This window comes from Hemitrygon akajei, chromosome 23, assembly GCF_048418815.1.
Source record: "Hemitrygon akajei chromosome 23, sHemAka1.3, whole genome shotgun sequence".
Classification (NCBI taxonomy): domain Eukaryota; kingdom Metazoa; phylum Chordata; class Chondrichthyes; order Myliobatiformes; family Dasyatidae; genus Hemitrygon; species Hemitrygon akajei.
This window is the reverse complement of record NC_133146.1, coordinates 33,880,872-33,905,894: the sequence shown is the minus strand read 5'-3', so window position 1 is coordinate 33,905,894 and position 25,023 is coordinate 33,880,872. Positions and strand designations below refer to the sequence as shown.

The following is a 25,023-nucleotide window of genomic DNA, read 5'->3' as shown; positions in this document are numbered from 1 at the left end:
TGACTTAGATAAGATACTAAACACCACCTCGGGTAGAAAAAGATCCTAGGGAGCTATTTTAAAAATGAATTGTATTCATTTATTCCATTGCTGCATATGAACAACCTGTAGAAAAACAGTATTTTGATTTCAAAGTATTTCGGTGGTCATATGAGTCTTGGGGATAGGAAAAGTGCTGAACAGCTGAAAGATCTTTCAGCATGTCTCCTGGTTTATTCAAGTGGAAATTATGACTTTGTTACATGTCTGGTTCTTTCCCACCTGCAATAGGAACATATCATTTTCTGTCATGCAGAGCCAAGAATGAAGATGATCCAAATTTAATATGTCTATCAAGTCTACCCTGGATACTAGTAAATGCCTTAATGGGGCATATTGAAGTAAAAATGTAGTTAATGGTTTTAGTTTCACTGCAATCAATTGTTATGGCAAGACTGCACAATTAAGGATGTGAATAATTAATTTCCAATTGCTGTTTACAAATTTGATACTGTATTACCCTTTCAACTGCAGGTTTACCATGAATCAAGGAAATTTGTAATTATATTTTAAAGCTACAGTGTGGTTTTGAGTACTACCTGTGAAAGGGATAGTGTGCTATCTTCTGAGTGAATTGTCAAGCACCACAAATGGGGCCTATTGAGATGTGTAGAAACAGGAACTTTGTTTTGATTTAAAAAGTAAATGCAAGAATGCGAAGGTCCTTTAATTTCTGCTGTTGGTCATCGTTGCTGACTTTACTAACCCCATCTCTCTCACTTCACTTGCCAATCTCTGTCAGAAGTATACTAGACCTACACTACCTTCTTGTTTAGAGAACTTCCAAAAGTTCACTGCCTTTCAAGTGGAGGAATGTTGGGCTCTGGATTCCAGACACAAAAGCCAGAATGAAAATTCACCTGAAAAAGTTTTATATAAAAGTTTATTCCTACTCATGTTCATTAACAAATCCTCAATCTCCATTGTTAACCTCTTTACAGTTTATTTTAATTCCATATAGTACCTTAAAGTCCGAATGCACTGCAATTGGTTTACCATTCAAGTCTGTTTAAAAATGGACACAATATTTATAATTAATGTGAAAGCATAGTAGCTTACTCTTTATTGAAATTGTTCCATTGTAATAGTAAGACATATGACAAGGCACTATAAAACAAGAGGCAAACTTGATGGATTTCACAGTATTAGAACTATCTTCTGCAGTTCAGAAGTTTTGCATCATCATCCACCAGCATTCCAATCTTTAAGCACCATAACAATTATGTTCAGGTTATCGCTACTTTATATCTATTGATCTGAAATTCAGCTATGAATGCTGACAGATACCTCAACCCTGCTTGTTCTGAAATAATTAACACAAATACACATTGATTGCAATGTACCAGAAGCTGTCAGGTTCACAGCAAATCCACAGACATTACTAAAGAAAATCAAAATTGTTACTTTGTGGCTAGTTTTACAAATTTATGTTGCAAACTTTTTAAATGAGAAAAGGGACACCCACCCTGTACTGGCGAGGTCAGTACATAATGGAATAATGAATTGTCACTCTGCATGATGCGCTCATTATTCCAGTTTACCGGACCAGGTGGAGTTGTGCTCAGTATCTGACTTGCGTTAAATGTTACAAATTCAAATTATGCTATTGAAAGTACATTAAAACTACACCCAAGACAGCAACAATATTTCTTTATACAATAATTTCCATATAAAAAGTATCACACAGTAAAGAGTTCTTTCAAGTTCTCTATCACAATATTTGCACAGTCCACACCAGGTCATTCAGTGTTTTTTTTGTGGAAACTCAAGTATTTAAATGAAACAAAGCTAGCTTTTAATTAAACTATTTTCTGACCTTGAATGATGAGGTGTAGATTGTCCCAGGTAATGAGTTAAGATCTATTTCAGAAAGTCTGCATTCAGTAATAAAATTATTGTTGAAAATTTAAACTAGTGGTATTAGTATCAAAATACAGAATCCAGTGGATAGGGTTCCACATTATTATTATGATTATCTGAAAAGGAATCAGATACATTAATTACATCTGAAATTAAGGACGCTGAGGAATTCATTGTCTTGAATACCCTGTATAATCACTGATCTGTTGACTAGAGCTCCATTACAAGGCCTGCATTGCTTTAAAAAAGTGCTCACTCTGAGCAGAAAACATTTACAAGAATAAAAATCAATTTAAAAAAGGGTGTCTTTAATCTAATTAGTCTTTATCAAGACACTCAGTAGAAAAGCTTGGCTGTGTTGTAATTATAGGCATGATCAGTTTTTTTTCTTGTCAGTGGTAAAGCTAATGTGAACAATGACAAATCACGTCAGACCCAACACTTTCCCATAACCATCAGGTGGTCTAGAAGCTTTACTTAAAATATGGTACATAATTTTTAAGAACTACCTGAGACCATCAATGATCCCAGTAATGCAGCTGAAAGAGAAAATCTAGAAAACACAAACCGGAGTAAATATTGACTCTACTTTTAAAAAATGTTTACAGCATGTTGTTCCAGACTCAGCGATATTTTTTCATGAGATTGAGGATTTCACTGTACATGCGTGATGGAGCATCCAGGCCCCAGATGAAATCCAGATGTTCCCAATCTGGGATTTCCTTATGGTAAATTAAGTTGGGCAATTTATGTAGCAACATAGTCACGTCGGTGGGATCAGCCAGCCAGTCATGACCTCCAGTCCAAAGAACAGTGGGAACATTCATCTTTTTTATGTTGTAGAGAGGCGGTATTGTCTGGTCAAGAGAAACAAAAGGAGATTAGAACTCTGTCACAACACAAACATAAGTCAGTGCAGTCAATTTCTAGTTTAAATATACCGGATTAAGAGGATGGAGCTGAGACAAGGTGATATCCACATGAGGAATCTTCTTTGGGATATTTATGTACCTCTCCTGACTGCAGTGAAACTTATTTTGTGATGAAATTGGAAGCTGGCCATCCCAAACTCTAGGATGCAGATAATTGTGAACTGAGATGAAATAAGTATTTCCAAAATGAAAATCAGTACTTCCTTCAACTCCAGACCCCAGGGGCCTCACTCCCATATTATATCTCAGTAGGGTGAAGGACCTTTAGTATTGGAGAGTTGATTTCAATGCAACACAACAAAGTCCCACAAACTGATGTTAAATATAAAAGCAACAATCAGGAGTATTTTACCAAACTATCAAAGGTAGCAACAAAAAAAATGTAATGTAAATTTATCTCAAACTATTTAGGATCCTTCTTAAGTGTGCTTCATTCTAGAGTGAAATCACGGTTTCTGTTTTTGGGCAAATTAATTGAAGAATGGTTCTAGTTTACTGAGACCTTGATGCAAGTGAAAAGCAGAGCACGCAGGAGTGTGAAGAATTACTTATAGTATAAAAGAATCATTAAAGTTCAGGTCTTAAACAGGTTTGTCATGAAGAAACTAATATGTTAGATGAACCTGAACCAGATTTTTCTCTAAAGAAATGACTCTAGCAACTTAAATTAGGGCTTCAGGGGCACAGGAACCCCACTAGCTGCAGATTACCTTCCAAGCCACAGACCATCCTGACTTGGAAATATATCACCAGTCCAATCCTTCGTTGTTGAGCACAAGTCTTGGAGGCTATCTATTCAATAGCTCTGTGGGAGCAGCTTCACAAACTGTTCAGTGTGGCAGCTCACCACCACCTTCAAGGCCAAATAGACACTGGCAATAATTGCTGGCCTTGCCAATAATACACAGGTTTTTAAAAAAAATTAAAATATTGAATATCAAAGTATACTAAACATACCTGAAAATGACCGAGCAAAATAAAATCTTTGGCCAATAAATCAGTTTATATATAAAAAAATAGTTGCGGGGTTCTTACTGATGTGATTCCATGTGCTGAGTAACTTTAGTCTACCAGTAGGGGTAGACAGGAATACAGGTAGTCCCCGAGTTACGAATGTCCGACTTATGGACAACTTGTACTTACGAACAGAGGAAGGAGAACGCCGTCCGCAATTTTAAGTCATTGCCGTGGACACTGTGTTGAGTGTTTAACTTTGTATTTGGCTTAAATTTTTCTTAGTAAGATTCACCCTGACACCGCCCGCAACCCCCCCCCCCCCCCCCCCCAATTTCAGTCCGCTCGTTGCGCAGTGAGATCAGCGCCGGGCTGGAGAATGGAGTTTCCCCGAGTTCGATCCAGTGATAGACCGTTCCCGTGCTGGGTTGATGTCGAGCTCGCAACTTGACCTCTTAAAAAATTCTCTGCCATCTCCAGTTTAAATTCCCACACAGAATATTGTGGAGGATCAAATACTCAAACCCAGCACAGCCCCCACTTGTCCCATTTAGCCTGTCTCAGTGCGGTGGACTTTAGGACCCAGTGGACCTCGGGAGCCGCTGCCGGCAGTGTTTCTGTTCCATTGATGGGAAGCGATTGCGACTAAAAATAAAGTGGAAATAATAAAGCGTTTGGAAAGAGGTGAAACGCCATTGGTAACTGGAAAAGCATTAGGCTACAGTTGGTCAACGATCGGAACAACTTTAAAGGATAACAGATAAAGTGAGAATAATGGAGCATATGAAAGGTGCTGCCCTAATGAAAGCTACAATTATTACCAAGCAACGCAGTGGTTTAATTATTGGAATACATACGTTTCTTAAGTGTTCTATATGCATAGAAAGGTAAAATATATACTATATACCAAGACAAACGATTGACTAACTGATGCTAAATAATACTGGATGTACTTGTTCCGACTTCCGTACAAATCCGACTTAAAGACGCACTCAGGAAGAGAACTCGTACGTAACCCGGGGACTGCCTGTAGTGCAGGCACTGAATGCAGCTGTCCATTTTGCCACATCAAATCCACCAAACCTTGTACATTTCAGCTGGCAAAAAAAATAGCAGCAACACAAAGCAACGGCTGATGCTGGAGTTTGGAGCAACAGTCTGCTGGAGGAATTCAATGGGGCAAGCAGCATTTGTTGTGCAGGAATAAGATATTATTTATATTTCAAAGGTTCAAAGGTACAATTTAATGTCTGTGAAATGTATACAATATACATTCTGAAATACTTCTTCTCTGCAACCAGCCACAAAAACAGAGGAGTACCCCAAAGAATGAAGGACAGTTAAATGTTAGAACCCCGAAGAACCACCCCCCCCCAGCTCCTCCCCCAGCACGTAAGCGGCAGTGAGCACGATCTCCCCTCCCCCCACCGGCAGAAAAGAGCAAGCATCGGCTCTGCCACTGAGCACTCAAGCGCGAGCAAAGCAATAGCAAAAACAAAGACTTGCAGTTACCCCAAAGACTTTGCGTTTCACCCGGTAATGGACATACTGCAGGTTCTCTCTTTCGGGATATATATGGCCATTCTCAAGATTGGATTGTTGGAAATCAGAAACCAAGTCAAAGACTTTGAAGACTGGGATGGGAACGGGAAATTGGAATCAACAACAATAGTAGAGGCTCAAGGTCAAATTCAGGGGCTTCAGATCAATGGGCTGTTTGGAGATCAAGTGGCATAGTTTTGGCGTAGGTGTAGTTTTGATGCAGGGGTGTAGACAAGGCTCAAGGACTTAAAGGTAAATGATTTCAATCTTGAAGGTCTTAAGTTGAGGTTTTAAGAAGCTCTCCCAGATGGAAATAAATTTGTTTGCACATGGAATCAAATTGGCCACTTTGTTAGATATACCTACTCATTAATGCAAATATCTAATCAGCCAATCATGTGGTAGCAACTCAATGCATAAAAACATGCAGACATGGTCAAGAGGTTCAGTTGTTGTTCAGACCAAACATCAGAATGGGGAACAAAAGTGATCCAAGTGACTTTGACAGTGGAATGATTGTCAGTGCCAAAAGAGATAGTTAAAGATTCTCAGAAACTGCAGATCTGGAGTTTACAGAGAATGGTGCGAAAAACAACAAAACATAGTGAGTGATAGTTCTGTGGGTGAAAACACTTTGTTAAATGAGAGAGGTCAGCAGAGAATGGCCAGATTGGCCCTTGCTGACAGGAAGGTGACACATTACAACAATGGTGTGCCAAAGAACATCTCTAAACACACATGTTGAACCTTGAAGTGGATGGACAATGGCAACAGAAGATTACACTCCTGCACCTGGTAACATGGCCACTGAGTATACTGTATATAATTGACAGAAATGTTATATGGGAAACGATGACACAATAACCCTGCTACAAATGATGTTGGTGTTGCAGGGGAGATGGAGGGCTGGAAGTGGTCCAAATTCACCTGGAACTGGTCCTTTTCATTCATCAAATCCACCTCACCCCCTCTCCACAAACATTCAAGTACATAAATACAGGAGGGTGGGACACAGCATTATGCGTGTGAAATTTCCAGACTCATCAATTTATAAGTAACAGAAATCAGTATCAATTCAATGATTTGTCGTGATGTGGCAGCTGGTGGAGGCAGGTTGGTCAGTACAACACTTCTGGGATCTGGGTTCAATCATGCACTTGTGGAAATCCTGACTTCATCAATTTTGGAGCATAATACTGGCAAGGATATTGTCATTGTTATAAACCTAGAGTCCAGCAATGATATAAAATATCAGAACCACCTTGCAGGATATACAGAATACAACCTATCAAAAGACACCAATTCCCCTCATGGGCGATTTCCTGTACAATACCTCATTATAGTGAGCCATATTCTCATCTTCGGAACCCCAATCAAAAGCCTGAAATCTTCCTGTCTTTGTGTTCTGGAAAACAAACATCACATGATCAAAAAACCATTTCTCACCCAACTAATACAATGCACAAGTGTACACCAGTTGCCAGACACTTCAAATGCACAATCTGCTTATCTCACGCAAACTGAAACCATTAACTATCATTTCTGTGAAATTTAGCTTCCCTTTGGAAATTTCCCCAGTTCGGCTCCACCAAACACTTCACCCAGTCCAGGTTGAAAAGGTATTGATACCTTTCCCCGCGGGGTTTCCGAGGACGATATAGTCTTCACAGCTCAGGACTGGGAAGACTGCCGGGTAAGGTCATCACTCAGCTTTCATACTTGCAGCAACAATAACCCTCAACACCTTCCCACTCCAATCCTGCATTCCACTGTCTTCACAAAATGCTGGTGGAAAGCAGCAGGCCAGGCAGCATCTATAGGAAGAAGCACTGTCAACGTTTTGGGCCGAGACCCTTCATCATCCCTTATTTATTTATCTATCTATCTATTTGTTTATTTATTCCCCCCTTTTTCCCTTTCTCTCTTTTTTCTGTCTCTGCCCCTCTCGCAATCACTCCTTGCCTGCTCTCCATCTCCCTCTGGTGCTCCCCTCCCCCTTTCTTTCTCCCTAGGCCTCCCGTCCCATGATCTTTTCTTTCCCTTTTGCCAATCAACTTTCCAGCTCTTAGCTTCATCCCTCCCCCTCCTGTGTTCTCCTATCATTTCGGATCTCCCCCTCCCCCCCAAACCTTTTACTATCTCTTCTTTCAGTTTGTCCTTACAAAGGGTCTCGGCTCGAAATGTCGACTGTACTTTTTCCTATAGATGCTGCCTGGCCTGCTGCGTTCTACCAGCATTTTGTATGCGTTGCTTGAATTTCCAGCATCTGCAGATTTCCTCGTGTTTCAACTGTCTTCCCTGGTCATTCCCTTCCCAATCTCTATTCAGCCTCCTAATCATCCCCAATCCTGCAGCACCCCTGTGACCTCCCCTATTTCTGAAACTCAGGCCTCAACTTTCTGACCTGAGACCTTCATCTTCAGATATCAATTGCTACTGCACCCCTTCCACCAGTGGTCACCCCAAACAGCTTGGAGCTCTACCAAACTGCCCCTTTGGGGGAAGCAGGCCATTACGGAGCATTCCTAACACAATGCCACCTTCAAAGACTTACCCTCTCAAAATGGCCTGGAATCTGGTGGCATATTGTTGATGCTCAAAATGTGTAAAGCTCCAGTTCATCAGCTGGGCCTTAGTCCAGTTGACATCTGCAGCAGAAGATCAAACACCAAAACGGGCCTTGCCAGTGATCCGGTGCCTAGATGCCCAGTTAGATTTGCCAAAACCCTTTGGACCTTAACTCATTGGTCCATGTTTGAAGCAAGTCTGCAATAAGTTCTTCAGCTGCAGAACTGGTAAAACCCCAAAATGATGAGTAGTTTATTGTTGAACGAGTATCTATCATTTTACTGATAATTGAAGCAATTTAACCAAAATGATATGCCCCAATTTTTGTCCAAGGGACTTAATTCAGTAACATTCCACATTCTTGGATACATGCTAATGTCATATCTGTGTTGAAACCGCTCTGCTAGAGTGAAGCTAATTCTGGAACATAGATCTTCAGCACTACACTGGGATAGTCTCTACTGTACTTAGTGCTCTCGGCCATTTATTGATATCACAAGGATGAAACAACCTGGCTGAAAACTGTCTTTCCTGATGATGGGGATTTCAAGGCCAAGTTGACATGGTCTGCCTACTTGACATTTCCGATTTTCAGCTCTGTCTCTGGAACTCGCGTACTGGGCCCCTACCTTATGGAGGATAAGGACATTGTTCAAGCTTTCTCCTCACTCGTCACTAGATGGGGTGGGGCTGCTGAACTTTGATAATATATATTGTAAACAAGAGTGTGCAGATACTGGAAATCTTAAACACACACAATATACTGAAGGAACTCGGCAAGTCAGGGGAATAAACAATCAAGGTTTCAGGCCAAGTCCTAATGAAGGATCTCAGCCTGAAATGTCAATTATTTATTCCCCTCCATTGATGCTGCCTGACTTTGATGTATTGGTTTTGAGGTGGTTTTGAGGTGGTTTAGCTCTATCTATTGGATGCATAATTTGCTCTTTCCATATATAATCTTGTACTACAGGATGGTGGGTGGGGATATGTCTCTACCAAAGGAGGTATAAGGTACTCCTTCCCTCCCCTTACCTGCAAGTCACTCTTGGGCAAGGTGAAGCACCTGCTTAGTCCCACCCTCACTCAATCAGGATCACGTGAAGCCGTGGGAGCAGCGGGTGGATGGCCGTATGAGTAGCTGGTGCATATCACAACTCCTGGTCAACCACTGACACCACACAGACAATCTTTGAAGAGTATTGGTAATGCTTGGGGGCCACCCACCTTGTAAAGACACTGCCCAGAAGAAGGCAATGGAAAACCTTTTCTTTGGAAAAATTTGGCAAGAACAATCAAGGTCAAAGTAGATTATCTTACTAGGCAAACTATAATATAATGAATATTCTGAAGGGCATCTTGATGTAAAGATGGGACCTTGGTAGAAGAGATCACTGCATTGTCCTTGCAGAGACAGTTTACATGGACAAATTAATCTATCACAAGTACATTGGTGAGAAAAGGGTAAGTGGGTACATTCACTACCGGCCAGAGATACATAATCCAAGTCTTGGCCAGCTCCGTCACTATCATGTCCTAAATCATCTTGCAGGCAGCTCTTCCTTCGAGTTGTTTTCTTGGCTTTCAATTCCCAATTTGCTCCTTTGCTGCCAATGTTTTTAGAATATCACTGCATGTCCAGTCTCTCCCCAGGCCCCAATTTGATTAAGTATCCAACCCCTCACACCCAATAGCACTGTGATGCTCCTCCACTGCCACAGATCCCACTCTGATTGGCGGTCCACTCATCCAAACACGCATTTGGTCTTAAAACAGCAGTGTGAGGCAATTGGCCAGTGTTCTTGACAGGGCTCCAGTCTTCAATCCACTCCAAAGCTGCAGAGCCCTGACACGTGATATTCCAGATTTCCAACGCTCAGTACCCAAACAGTCTGAATCCCCGGAGCGCTAACCACTATACCACAGACACCATCCCCGCAGTAGTCAATCACCCCCTCAACACTCCACAATGAAGTTTGCTCTAGTTATCCAGGATAGATTGGTACTCATGACAGCAAAACTTTTCTACTGGAGACCTCCGAGGGGGAAAACTTGTGCAGCCTCCCATTGTTCACCCACAATAGCATTTATTCAAGCAATACCGAATTTCTAGACAATCGTCTTTAGATGGCAACATTTGCAACAAATGAGGACATTGATGACATGCTCAGAGTTTGTACCTGGCTCCAGTGGAGAATATTTTGTACAGATGTTCCAGCTGGACAATGGGCTGAATAGACTGGAATTCGGCTCTGCAATGCATTAATTAAAGAAAAGTGAACCAATAAACATATTGGATGCAATGCTTTTAACTACAATTATAGAAACAAAGAGTCCAAACATATCTGAAATATGCTGTGATTCCAGATGAGGACAGACTGCACCTTGTACATTTTTGTTTAGAAAAAGGAGGTACTGTTGCAAATTCCAGAGCCAGTACCTGAGTTCACTTCGTAAAAAATCACTGCAAGTGATGCTTATATTCTACGTCCACTCAGTGGGGCCCTTGTTCATGAACTTTATAAAACTATACAAAGTTCACTAGAAAAAATTAATAATACTAAATAACATCTAAAACCAGTGAAGTTAAAGTGGGATGGGATAGTTATAGCAATAGCATGCAACAGTCAAAAAAATCTGCTGGACCAGTAAAGTTCTGAGCCCACTGGATTATTCGACTTTAATAGTAAAATCCAAGTAATAGAAATAGACTATCTTTCATACACATTCTCAACATTTCTTCGAGCGTTCAAACTTCTGTTATGCTTACCATGTTAAGATTCTTCGTATTGAATCCACTTATTATGAAGAATACATTGCCACACAGCTCCTCAATCAAGAACTGGTCACACACGTGTGTAGCAAGCCACTTTATTATCTTGGTCTGTGGAAGGAAATCCCGTCTCCCAAAAATATCCTGAAAACAACAATGCCAAAAAAAAAGTCACTAACAAGTTAGGCAAAACCTAAATACTTAAATGGTAGTAACAGACTTAGGATGAGATTTCTACTGGGGAAGTTCTCCCGATTATCTGGAACAACTCTGGCACGATGCCCTGAAAAAGCAAGTGGAAGTTGATCCATGCAAGCTTGTTTAGTCAATTGACTGCTCAGCAAGTTTACAAAAGTTAGAGACATATTCCAATGAATGAGAAAACCATAATAAACGATGCATAGAAAATGCTGAATGAAGGGTCTTGTCCCAACAGTTCATTCCCCTCTACAGATGCTGCCTGACCTGCCAAGTTCCTCCAGCATCTTGTGTGTTACTCTGGCTTTCCAGCATCTGCAAAATTGCTTGGGTTAGTGAATGATTCACCTTTCTTTTCACACAAACTACCATCATCAAACTGAAAGTAATGTCAGCGGAGTGCAGGGGCACATTTAGAGGAGGTGTTTTATGGCCATAACTAGGTATTTATTTTTAAGTGGTGTTTGTTGGGAACCTGGAACTAAGACCTCCCAGCTATAAGCCCACCAACTCCTTGCCATGCCTTTAAAGGCTGGCGCGTCACAGGAACCATGCCAAAGTTGTGTTGGTGGGTGGGTTAAGTGGCTACTGTAGAGGGTAGATGGGTGATGGCAGAAGAGGTGGAGAAGATGATAGGGATGCGAATGGAAACACAGATCAATTAGGATTCGTGTATGACTTGTGCTCGATGGGGAGTGCGGATGCCATAAGTCAAAGGGCCTATTTCTGTGTTGTATGGCTACAAACTCAAAGCATAATTTAATCACAATCCTCAAATCATGTGCATCATATCAACTGAACACCAAATAATGAAGCTTAGCAGCTTTATTCAGTTATCAGCTGCAGTAGTCAGACAGTGGCCTCCCCCTTTCTCCAGTGAACCCATGGAATAGAAAATTCCATCGCTTCACAAATTTCAAATTACCCTCCAACTCCTACAGTTAAACTGCCTCTCTTCCCAATTCAAATATGGTTATCAAGATAAAAAGCAGGCACTTACTTTGATTAAAAACTCTGGAAGAAGACCAAGTTTTACCAGTGGGCTGGTAGCATATTGAACTGTCGCAACAGGAGCCAGGCCAAAAAATAACTTAATTTTCTTTGCGAGCTCTGGCATTGTAGAAAAGGCTATGAAACCTGATGGAGGAAGAACAGAATGTTATGGGGAAGCTGAAGATCATCATTAAAACTCTCCTATATCTAAGATATAAACAATAAAAATCAAACAGAAGGATTCCATTGTATGGGTTAAGAAAAGCATGTAGTTGCAGAATTTGCCATGAAGCTATTGGCAGTCATCATTATAATGGAAGGAATCTGACAGCAAGTGCAAATGCACATCTGTCTTGAATACTTAGAGTAAGCATTGTTGATTGGTGTGGCGCGTGGCCAAGTGGTTAAGGTGTTGGACTAATGATCTGAGGGTTGTGAGTTCAAGCCCCAGCTGAGGCGGTGTGTTGTGTCCTTGAGCAAGGCACTTAACCACACACTGCTCGAGTCCACCCAGCTGAAAATGGGTACCGGCAAAATGCTGGGGGTTAACCTTGCGATAGATTGGCGTCCTATCCTGGGGGGAGTCTTGTACTCTCAGTTGCTTCACGCCATGGAAACCAGCATAAGCACTGGCCTGATGAGCCTATAAGGCTTGTGACAGAATTTAACTTTTAACATTGTTGATTTTCAGGACTAATTGGGAACAGTGGGGATGGTGAGTTGGGAGCAGTAGTTAGAGGTAAATGTTGGATGCTTCAAGAATTCAGACTGTTGGGACGCCGAACAAAAAAGATCTGAAATGTCATGTGACGGACCCTGGAATGTTGGAGTGGATTGAAGATCGGAGCACTGGCAGTCTGGCATGTCAAGAACGGGGGAACTGAACAACAATGGTGTGCTAAACCATTTTAATAATCTTTCACTTTAAAAATTCCAGTTTTGTATGTGTTGCTTCTCAGTCCCTCAAAACTATTCCAAAATCCAACACCTATTGAAAATAATTAGAATAAATTTTATTTCCAATTTAAAATATATTTTTGTTCCCATTTTAATCCCAAAGACATGCACGTTCATACTCTGCAAAAATGAGTAAAGATAGAACATTTTAGTTCCTAGATTGAGATTGGTTGTTCAGTATTTATAAACACATTGGTTTTTGCAGATCTCTCAGATTGGGTAAAATTTAGGCACAGATATCCTTTCTTACAAGTAAAGTGATCATTCATTCGTTATGCGTTGTGTTGTATGACGTGTGCAACCATAGTCTTTCCATGACCACGATTGTTCTTGACAAATTTTTCTATAGCATCAGTTTGCCATTGCCTTCTTCTGGGCAGTGTCTTTACAAGATGGGTGACCCCAGTCACTATCAATACTCTTCAGAGATTGCCTGGCGTCAGTGGTCACATAACCAGGACGTGATAAGCACCAGCTGCTCATGTGACCATCCACCATCTGCCCTTATCAGGGGAAGCAAAGCAAATGCTACACCTTTCCCAAAGGTGACTTGGGCTAGCAGAGGGAAGGAGCGCCTTTGGTAGAAACGCATCTCCACCCTGCCACTCAAGTAAGGGGCTCGCACCATCAAAACGCTCAGTTTCACTCATTGTTAAATAAGCCAGAATATCTGACTAAAACATCCATTAGTAGTAAGTTAATTGGTCACACGAGTATAATTGGGCAGGACAGGCTCACTGAGCCAGAAAGGCCTGTTACCATGTTGTATCTCTAAATAAATAAAAAGATAATCATATGGGCTTAGATTATACTCATAACACATTCGCATTTATTTTCAGGACTAACTCCTCCATGGTTTATTTTACAGTGAGAACAACGGGAGCATTCTTGTACCCATGCACTAACTCAATTGCTTCTTACAACACTGCAGGAGGCCCCTAGGATCCATGATGGCTGCCCACCGAGCAACCTCATTTCCACTCATTTCCCATAGAAGTGAAAAATCAATTGCTGGAATTTGGTACACAATTGTGCATTTGCATAACCCTTACAGGTTTCCACCACTAATATGGTGAATATTAATAGCGTCATTACATTTCCTGCACTGACACAATTTTCATTTCACGTGGCCGATTAATTGGACAGCACGTCTTTGGAACATGAAGAAACTGGAGCGACTGGAAACCCCTAGGGAGAACATGCCCACTCCACAGAGACAGTTCTGAGGTCAGGATCTTACCAAGGTTCCTAGAGCTAAGGCAGCAGCAATAACTAATGTGCCAAAATGTCTCCTTCACATGAACTATACACGTCACTTTGTCTCTATGTCACAGAAGGAAGTAAAGGTACTCCATGATTGTTATAAACTAGCATACAAATGGTGCCAAGATTTCATGGAACTCAATGAAAAAATTAATCTACAGCTCATACAAACAAGCTGTATGAACTCAGCAGGTCGGGCAGCGTCCGTTGAAATGAGCAGTCAATGTTTCGGGCCGAGACCCTTCACCAGGACTGAAGATGGAGGGGGCAGGGGCCCAATAAAGAAGGTGGGGGACGGGTGGAAAACCAATCAGAGGAAAGATCAAGGGGTGGGGGAGGGGAAGCAGGGAGGGGATAGGCAGGAGAGGTAAAGGAGGAATGTAGGGGGAAAGCACTATGGGTAGTAGAAGAAGGCAGAATCATGAGAGAGGTGATAGGCAGCTAGAAGAGGAGGTAGAGTGAAAGTAGGATGGGGGAAAAGGGAGAGGGAGGGAATTACCGGAAGTTGGAGTCGGGTCTCGCCAATGTAGAGGAGGCCGCACTGGGAGCACTGGATACAACAGATGACCCCAACAGACTCACGTGAAGTGTTGCCTCACCACTAAGGACATCTTTCACTCTCTACCCCTCTCTGCTTTTCACAGGGATCATTCCCTCCGCGACTACCTGGTCCACACGTCCCTCCCCACAGACCTCCCACCTGGTACTTATCCCTGTAAGCGCAAGTAATACCTGTCCCTACACCTCCTCTCTTACCACCATTCAGGGCCCAAACAGTCCTTCCAGGTGAGGCAACACTTCACTTGTGAGTCTGTTGGGGTAATCTATTGCATCCGGTGCTCCCGGTGCGGCCTGCTCTACATCAGCGAGACCCGACGCAGATTGGGGGACCGCTTCGTCGAGCACCTCTGCTCCGTCCACCACAACAGACAGGACCTCCCGGTTGCCACTCACTTAAACTCTGCTTCACATTCCCATTCGGATATGTCCATACATGGCCTCCTCTACTGCAACGATGAGGCCAAACTCAGGTTGGAGGAGCAACACCTCATATACCGTCTGGGTAGTCTCCAGCCCCTTGGCATGAACATCGAATTCTCCAACTTCCGGTAATTCCCTCCCTCTCCCTTCCCCAATCCCACTTTCACTCTGCCTTCTCTTCTAGCTGCCTATCACCTCTCTCATGATTCTGCCTTCTTCTACTACCCATAGTGCTTTCCCCTTAGATTCCTTCTTTCACCTCTCCTGCCTATCTCCTGCCTGCTTCCCCTCCCCCACCCCTTGATCTTTCCTCTGATTGGTTTTCCACCCTCCCCCACCTTCTTTATGCGGCCCCTGCTCCCTCCTTCTTCAGTCCAGACGAAGGGTCTCGGCCTGAAATGTTGACTGCTCATTTCAACGGATGCTGCCCGACCTGCTGAGTTCATCCAGCTTGTTTGTACGTGTTGATTTGACCACAGCATCTGCAGTATACTTTGTTTACTGTTTATTAATCTACAGCTGTCCTAAATGGAGGAGATGAATAATCTTAAATTAACATTTATCTTATTTTAACAGATAGGAACATAGAGACCAGGAAGGAGTTGCAATGGGTTGAATGAGAAGGGGGGGCTGTGAGGGCCTCCAAGTGATTTTTATTTTAAAATTGCATTTGGTAACTTAGATTTATAAAATGTTCGAATTTTTAAAAATTCTTTGTGCATTTTGAAATGTTTCTCCTTTTAAATCTTTTAAGCTCTTTTTGTATGTTAACTTACTAAGTATGGTATTTTTAAGCTTTAAGATATTTTTGAAAGCTTCAGAAAATGTTTTTGGTACTGACAGCTTACAATTCAAACTAAGTCAGGGCAAAACAAACAGGTAATACTTGGTTCCTCTCTCCAAGGATGTTGTCTGACCTGCTGAGCATCTCCAGCATTTTGTAGCTTTGTGTGAAATTACCATCATCTGTGGTTATTTTTTTTGGTAAATTGGTTTGTTGTCAAGCCATATATCTTTTTGTCAGCAGGACTGAAGGAACCACACTGCTCAACTCAAAATTGGACTAATGACCTCAAGTTTACAACAGCTTTGATAAATATGGGCAAAGTAACTCGCATCATAAAGTCAACTTTACTTTTTTTTAAATTAACTATTTCAATCCTATCTTGTGCTATTTAGCACATAATGAACAAAACTCCGATGAAGACAAATTATACTGATGAATTTGAACAGCTGACTTACCAATTGTTGTCCCCTGAGAATGACCAACATAGTACAACTGTTCTTGTTTAGTCTTTGCAAGGATGAAGTTTAGCACTGCCGGTAAGTCTTTGGTGGCCATCTCATCAAAGCTTTAAATAAAAACACAACCCAATATCATCCAGAATACACATACATATTCACTCTTCTTTGCAGAGGAGATTTACAAGGATGTTTCCTGGATTGGGGAGCATGCCTTATGAGAATACGTTGAGTGAGCTCGACCTTTTCTCTTTGGAGCGACGGAGGGTGAGAGGTGACCTGATAGAAGTGTACAAGATGATGAGAGGTATTGATCGTGTGGATAGTCAGAGGCTTTTTCCCAGGGCTGAAATGGCTAACATGAGAGGGCACAGTTTTAAGGTGCTTGGAAGTCGGTACAGAGGAGGTGTCAGGGGTAAGTTTGTTTTTTTTTAAAAACGCAGAGAGTGGTGAGTGCGTGGAATGGGCTACCAGCGACGGTGGTGAAGGCAGGTACGATAGGGTCTCTTAAGAGACTGCTGGATAGGTATATGGAGCTCAGAAAAATACATAGAGGGCTATGGGTAACCCTAAGTAATTTCTCAGCTAAGGACATGTTTGGCACAGCTTTGTGGGCTGAAGGGCCTATATTGTGCTGTAGGTTTTCTAAGTTTCTTTTGATATAAAAATTAAAAGCAGCCAAAATCATAAACACAAGAAATTATGCAGATGCGGGAAGTCCAAAGCAACACGCAGGTCACGCAGGAGGAACTCAGCAGGTCAAGCATCATCCATGGAAATGAACAACAGTCAATGTTTTGGGCTGAGACCCCTCGCATTTTTAGTTATATCAATGACTTGGCAGCTTTGTCATTGGTTTGTTCTCAAAACAAAATTATCCTATATCATTAAAACTAATTAAAAGTTTGTGAAATTTGGAACAGCTGACACAACTCCTGAATTAATATCTTATTATTGATACACCCAATTCTGTTATTACTGTACAGTATTACTGTTATTTCTTCTACATAGTTTAATTATTTTAATGAACAAAGTATGATATCATCTTGGCAATTACTGGAGAATAAAGTTGCAACGTTTGCTGTGTGGCCAGAACTATGTGACCAGCCTTGTGTTTGCTATTTGCTATGTATCCAATTTATTGGCCAGAATGTAATCTCTGTATTGCCTCTGTACTATTGAACGCATCAGTGCCTTGAGAATGTAGCTAACAGTGAAAGTAAGCATGTAGAGATAACGGTGGTAGACGGGATCGTGGAGTGGTGTGATGGTATGGGGACCAGTCAAGGCCGGGAAGGGGGATACGTGTTCCAGGGAGGAGACTAGAGCAAGTATGGGCTATGGAGTGGTGTGATGGTATGAAAACCAGTCAAAGCCGGGAAGGGGGACACGTGTTCCAAAGAGTAGACTAAACAGGATCGTGCAATGGTGTGAGAACCAGTCAAGGCACTAGAACAAGTATATGCTAATGAAACTAAGATAAGAAATTACTATAAAGAATACTGTGAACTAGGCTCGGCGGGCAATTAGTGACACGTTCATTAATTGTCTCAGCTTTTGTTTGCAAATAAAGGCTTAAATTTCTCGAAGAATCTTCTGCGTCTCCTGGTTATTTCAAGAAACCACCACACAATCAGCATCTATAAAACTTTGGGTTGAGTTTTTTGAAGAAACAGTGTGGACATTTCAGTTACAGAATCCACAATACAGGCAACTCTTGCATTTTAGCCATTCAGATAACAGCACCTGCCGCTTACAGGATTCATAAATTATTACTCGGATACAGAGTTTAACTTATTCTCACAGAATTTAAGTAAAAAAGGGTAAATAATCACATTTTTAAAAAACTTTTGTTCCTTGATGCAGGCATAAATAATGCAGCTTCATGTTATAGAAAAATAGTGCTACAGACTATTTTTAAGGAAGGTAACCGTCAGTAATGTGGGGGTTTACCTGCATTTTAAAAGATCAAAGAATTGCGTAGTTTCATTGAAATCACATTAGTGAGAGTTGGAGGAAAAATGAAAGATCAATTAGTGATTTCATGAGTAAAAGTCCCAGAGTGTTAACCTGAACAAGCTACAGAAAAAAATCGAGAGGTTCTGCTGATGCTAGAAATACAGAGCAACGCACACAAATAGCTGGAGGAATTCTGCAGGTCAGGCAGCGTCTATGGAAGTGAATCACCAGGCTGAGACCCTTCATTAGGGCTGGAAAGGAAGGGTGAAGATGCCAGAACAAAAAGGTGGGCAACAGGAAGGAGGGCGTGCTAGAAGGCGATGGGTGAAGCCAAGTGGGAGGTGATAGGCAAGGAGAAGCAAGAGGCTAGATTGGGGAATAGAAGAGGGAAGGAGGAGGGAAAATAAAAATTACCGGAAGGAAAGCCAATGTTCATGCCATCAGGTTGGCAGCTACCTTAATGGAACATGTGGTGTTGCTCCTCCAACATGAGAGTGGCCTCATTGTGGCAGAAGAGGAGACCGTGGACCAACATGCCAGAATGGGAATGGGGATAAGCATTAAAATGGTTGGCCACCAGGAAATTCCACTCTTTGCGGATGGAGCAGTGATGATCGACAAATCGGATCCCAAATTTACATCGGGTCTCAGCGATGTAGAGGAGGCCACATCGGAACACCAGACACAATAGACGACCCCAACAAGTTCACAGGTGAAGTGCAGCCTCACCTAGAATGATTATTTGGGGCCCTGAGTGGAGGTGAGGGAGGAGGTGAATGGGCAGGTTGCAGGGATACGTGCCAGCAGGGAGATTAGTGGGAGACCAGGGAATCACAGAGGGAGTGATTTCTGCAGAAAGTGGAAAGTGAGGGGTGGGGGAGAGAGAGGAATTAAAGATGAGTTTCCTGATAGGATCCCTCTGGAGATGGTGGAAGTTGCAGAGAATGATGTGTTGGTTGCAGCGGCTCATGAGGTGGTAGGTGAGGACAAGAGGAACTCAATCCCTGTTAAGGAGGCAGGAAGATGGGGTGAGCATGGATAGCTAGGAATATGTAAAGATGGGGGTGAGGGCAGCATCAATGGTGGAAGAAAGGAAACCAAGTTCTTTGAAGGAGGAGGACATAAGCACGTGGATGACAAAAATCTGGAGGTCTATGAGGAAGGGAAGGGTTAAATTGATCACAAAATAGGTTAAACATTTGGCACACAGAGACCAAAGGGCCCGTACTGTGCTTTACTGTTCTATGTTCAATGAAAAACCCATTCAAAGGAATAACACTGCAAGCTAGTTATCTACCAAGTCATTATACAGTGATATGTTATTACAGTAAAAATAAAAGCAAAGGTGTTACCTAAATCTCCAGAATGCATCCTTATAAACTGGAATATTTATGTGCTTTCTGGACCAGGTGTTTCCACGACTATTTCCAATCCAGACATCATAACCAGCATCTGCTAGAACAAAACCCAGGCTGTTGCTGGCCAAGTTTGTGACCCAGTTGCTTCCAGCTGCCAGTAAACCATGCTGCAGAAATACCACTGGCCGAGATCCTAAACAAATAAAGAGCAACTTCAATTGAAAAGATGGTCTCTACACAAGCCAAGTACTTATCATTCAGGTACCTACTCAATATATCCATATAGGTCATGTTCCACATACCTAACCCATTTAAATGATTTGCAAGATCTAGTAAACTCTGTGCAATTTTAGCTGAGGAAATCTCATTTAGTTTTGCATTACAGTGCATCTTCTAATCTCTGTTAATAGCATTTTTCAAAATGTTTTCAGCAATCAAATGACATACTGTACATACAGTATATAACAGCAATCCAAGTTAATTCATCTTAAATGATGCTCATGACGCTAAATTCCAGACTACAAGCACTAATCCAAAAAAGCGAGATAGATTAAAAGTTCTTTTAGAAGTTAACTGTTGGAGAAACAGGAAATGTAATAAGCAGGAGAAATGCAGACCAAAATGGCCATTTAAGTACAAGTAATCATCAAAGCCACTAAAGAAACACAATGTCCCAACCAGCTTCTGGGAATATCTAGACCACAGAGAAGGAGCATTCAAGATGTTATTGATTGTGTTTAAATTCTTTTTTTTAATAAGAAAATTATTACAATTCAAATTACAATTTAATTAATGTACGTGTATGATTACGAACATAGGGTACTGCGATTGCAAGTGTGATTTAAATATAATGTATTCAGTACTACTCAATCTTTGATTCATAATATATATCCTCATGTACTCTGTATTCTTCTATGTGAAAATTAATAAAAATATTGAAAAAGAACGATGTTATTGAGAACCTGTCTCTGGTAGGAGCACATGAGGGCCCACAGCAGCTGTCTGAGTGCACCACATCACAACCTGCCTACTGACCCACCTGTTCTCCCAGTGTCCTTGCATTGGGACCGATTTAACTACTTCCATCAGTCTAGCCACCCAAAGATGGATCCGAAAGCTCGATGCCAGGCTCATCGTATATGCATTTTATACTACAAATATCCAGTAAGCTGACTGTATCCTGATATTTTTGTTTATTTCTGAGCTTATCAAAGTGGAAGTTAAGATCCTGAGATTAGAGTGTAACAAGAAGATCCGAAGAAATTTCTTTCCATTTTATAAATGATTGGGGCATCTATGGGACAGCAAAGTATCTGTGTCTTCAATCCATTTACCGTTCAATCTCCTTTCCCTTTTAATTGTAGCCACATTTTAAGCCTTGCATCAATTGCCCATCTCAGGCACAAACTGCAACTCATTTATCATTTATACAATCATGTTCCATTAGGTTGTCTATTCATTGTCTAAGGACAGAATGCATTTTGGTTGTCAATGCAAATTGAATTGACTTTATTTCTTACGTCCTTCACATACATGAGGAGTAATGTACAATTTATTGTAATTTGTAATAAATAGGACAGTCAATATAGAATAGAAATACAGTTGTATCAGTGTGAATTAATCAGTCTGATGACCTGGTGGAAGAAGCTGTCCCAGAGCCTGTTGGTCCTGGCTTTTATGCTGTAGTACAGTTTCCCGGATGGTAGCAGCTTGTGGCTGAGGTGACTCAGGTCCCCAATGATCCTTCGGGCCCTTTTTACGCACCTGACTCTGTAAATTTCCTGAATAGTGGGAAGTTCCCATCTACAGATGCATTGGGCTGTCCGCACCACTCTCTGCTGAGTCCTACAATTGAGGTAAGTACAGTTCCCACGCCAGGCAGCGATGCAGCCAGTCAGGATACTCTCAATTGTGCCCCTGTAGAAAGTCCATATGGTCTGGGGACTCATACCAAACTTCTTCAACTGTCTGAGGTGAAAGAGGCGCTGTTGTGCTTTTTTCACCACACAGACGGTATGTACAGACCACGGGAGATCCTCGGTGATGTGTATGGTGAGGAACTTGAAGCTATTCACCCTCTTAACCCCAGATCCACTGACGTCAATAAGAGTTAGTGTCTCCATTCCTCCTATAGTCCACAGCCAGTCCTTTTTTTTGTGACATTTCACTGTATATGCATAAAATAAATCTGAATCTGAAGAAAGCTATAGTGTAATTAAGTTGAAATTACCATTGGTATTTAGAATTTAAACAGACCTTCAGGCTATCTAGAAGAAATTGTTGATTGGCTACAATACCAATGTTTTGGCTCTTTCTATTAAAGTTATAAACAGGCATGCAAAGCAGATGGTAATATCTCACTGGAAATCTACTAAGCAAACATTCTATAACAAAGCAGGTAAAGGACTCATTTTTTAAATGCACATTTTACTGTTTATCTTATCAAGGAATGCACAAAAAGATTGAAGTTTATGCCATTTGGAATAATGACATCACATGCCCAGCAACTCTATTACCTTTCTTTTATTTACTAATCAAATTCATGGGTCATGTCTGGATTCCTAATTAGTCAAATAGCTAATGGTGAAGGTCTTCAGCAATATTATTTTAATAAAATATAGGAAGCATTTAGCAGGTTTCAATACAGAGTTAATATTTCAGTTCTGAAAGATCACTGACAGATATTGATTCTGCTTTTCTCTCTGCAGATCTACTGAGTGCCTCTGTTGCTTCAGATTTCCACTCTCTGCATTTTTATGCTCCTGATACTCTTTCAACATACATTGGCCAACGTCGACAGGTTGTCAAAACAGCAAAATTAGATCTATGAGAAAGATTACAGAACTTTCGGATAAATGGGTTGTAAAAATGCATAGACTGTCGCAAAATGAAAATTAAATATTTAACTTTAATTGCAAGTGCAGCACATTATTGTTTCAGGTCACATTAGCTGAATTGTGCAAGTTTGGCCAGAACAATTGAACCTATAATGCTTTTAAATGTGAAAATAATAAGCACAATGTTAAGAGTACAGGTAAAAATATGTACTTGCTCTTAAATGATTTGTTAAACATTCTGCCAAATTGTCAAGTAACCTTTGATATGTGATAATGCTATGAACAGGTCTACCAAAACAGAGATCAACAGATTATAATGGTACATCACAAAATTCACATGCAACATAGAGTCATAGAAATATACAACATGGAAATACACCCTTCAGCACAACTTATCCATCCCAAACAACAACATCCCCTCTAATTTTTTTTAACAGCTGCGCAGACCAACCATAGCCCTAAGCAGGGAATGTTTACACTGCATGAGAACTGCACAGTACTTTTTGTTTTTGTAATATCCATAGTAAGAATAATTAAAATTAAAATTTAAACAAATCACATACTTTTATTTCATTGAAGGGTATAATGAAATACTCTACAACAAAGAAAATCTTCCATGTTTAATAATTTTTTTTGAGCTCCATCCAATTCCAACAGCAAGGCAATGAAGGCTACGTGCTTGGGAGCATTTCGGCTACTGTGTGGCTGTGCACCCACACAGCTTAGAGGGGATATTGCCAACCAATTTGTCCGAGCCAATCACATTTGACTGTACTTGGCCAAAAACCCTTTAAATATCTTTTAAAATCCATGTGTCCAAATCTCCCTTAAGTATCATAACTGTAACTGCCTCTGACACTTCCTCTGGCATCTCATGGCATATACTCACCACCTTCTGTATTCATTGAAAGTACAATCACATATTTTCTCCCTACGGACAATTTGTAAGTTGTAGCTCCATGATTTCTCCTTTAGCTTAGTTGTTAAAAACTGTTGGAGGTAGATCAAGGAGACACCACTTCTGAATTGGCCAATGGCAGAAGAATGGATCTATAATTTCAATGGGTACATTCTAGAGCTCAAAATGTGAACTGCTTTACTTTTGTCAAATGGGCCACTTTCTTCAACATTGCTACACTGATATAACAGCAGATCCATGTTCAACACGTCTTTCTCCCTTATTAGGGAGAGAGAGAACCTGTGGTATGTCGAATACCGGGTGAAACGTGACGTCATTGGCGTAACTGCAAGTTTGAGTCTTTGCTATTGCTTTGCTCATGCTTGAGTGCTCGGTGGTGGGTGCCGATGCTTTTTTTCTGCCGGTGGGAGTGGGGGGGTTTGTTGCTCGCTGCCACTTATGCACGGGAGGGGGAAACTGGGGGCGGGGACTTTGGGGTTCTAATATTTAACTATCGTTCATTCTTTGGGGCACTCCTCTGTTTTTGTGGATGGTTGCAAAGGAAAAGCATTTCAGGATGTATATTGTATACATTTCTCTGACATTAAATTGTACCTTTGAATTATAAACTACAGAAAGTTTCTGGATCAAAACATGCTAAAATAGATCTACTCAGGGGCCCAGCACCTGTTTGATCACCTGCTGTTATGAGATTTTTACTATGGCAGTCCATGCAAAGCTTTGCATAAACTATCAGTGATCTATTCCACAATTATAAAATAACAGATAGAACTTCGGAAATCGTTATACTTTACGGTATACAAACCTGCACTGATGTAATACTAGACCACTCAAAACAATGGTGTTCAGCTAAAAATTTCACTGTAAGACACTGGAGAGTCTGAGTTCTACACAGTGATGCTTAAGAGCAGGGGATGGATCAGAATGCTCAAAATACCCCAATCCATGCCTCAAGTCTTCTCCTGAATAATGAACAGAAAACCATTCCATTTGCACAGCTCAGCTCCATCAAAGAGATAGAAATAAAGTAACTCTTTCTCAGCAGTCAATACTAAAAATACAAATCAGTTTTAGAGTATGAAATGGGACTACTACTTCATGGCCTTTGTCCCCACAACTTATAGACTGTTGGCACCACTGATTCTGAAAATGGAATAACCATTTAACCAGAACAACAGTTAAATTTCAAGATGTGTGTTCTGTAAACAGTTCCTCTTTTTAGATTGTTTCTGATCTATTTGGGTCATATTCCACCTCGAAGCATATAGTTTCTGTTCTCATTGGGGAAAATATTTTTTCTATTGGAAAATAGTATCTGCACATTGCTCTATGTTTGCAGAAGCCATTGACTTTCTTGTGCTGTTTTCAAGTAAACATTCCGTCTTTACCATTCACTGGGGAACAACTTAAACAAGAACTGCCGTTGATGTGATGAACTTCATATGCACTTCCTAGTAGGAAAGTCACAGAAAAATGGCATATAGAAAGTTGTCACTTGCTGTCTTCATGAAATTTTTATCATTTGGAAATTATGTGGCTTTCCTAATCAAGGAACAACTTTATTCACCATATAATGCTCAGTGACCACATTATTAAGTTAAGAAAGTTCCTTACAAAGTAGCCACTGAGTGTACATATAAAAATAAAG

The 25,023-nt window shown here is 41.0% G+C and overlaps 1 protein-coding gene across 2 annotated transcripts in view; it reads right to left on the bottom strand.

Annotated features, from left to right (window-relative positions):
- Positions 1 to 1,066: 1,066 nt before the first annotated feature.
- The window catches only part of LOC140715323 (putative lysosomal acid lipase/cholesteryl ester hydrolase), a 107,598-nt gene continuing 83,641 nt past the window's right edge, over positions 1,067 to 25,023 (bottom strand). For both annotated transcript variants that reach the window (XM_073027365.1, XM_073027364.1), the window contains exons 4-10: positions 19,614 to 19,812; positions 16,303 to 16,412; positions 11,867 to 12,003; positions 10,666 to 10,812; positions 10,076 to 10,147; positions 6,661 to 6,732; positions 1,067 to 2,756 (exon numbers count right to left, since the gene is read on the bottom strand). In XM_073027365.1, coding sequence (XP_072883466.1) covers positions 2,523 to 2,756; positions 6,661 to 6,732; positions 10,076 to 10,147; positions 10,666 to 10,812; positions 11,867 to 12,003; positions 16,303 to 16,412; positions 19,614 to 19,812 — 971 coding nt within the window. In that variant the 3' untranslated portion in view covers positions 1,067 to 2,522. The remainder of the gene's footprint in view (positions 2,757 to 6,660; positions 6,733 to 10,075; positions 10,148 to 10,665; positions 10,813 to 11,866; positions 12,004 to 16,302; positions 16,413 to 19,613; positions 19,813 to 25,023) is intronic.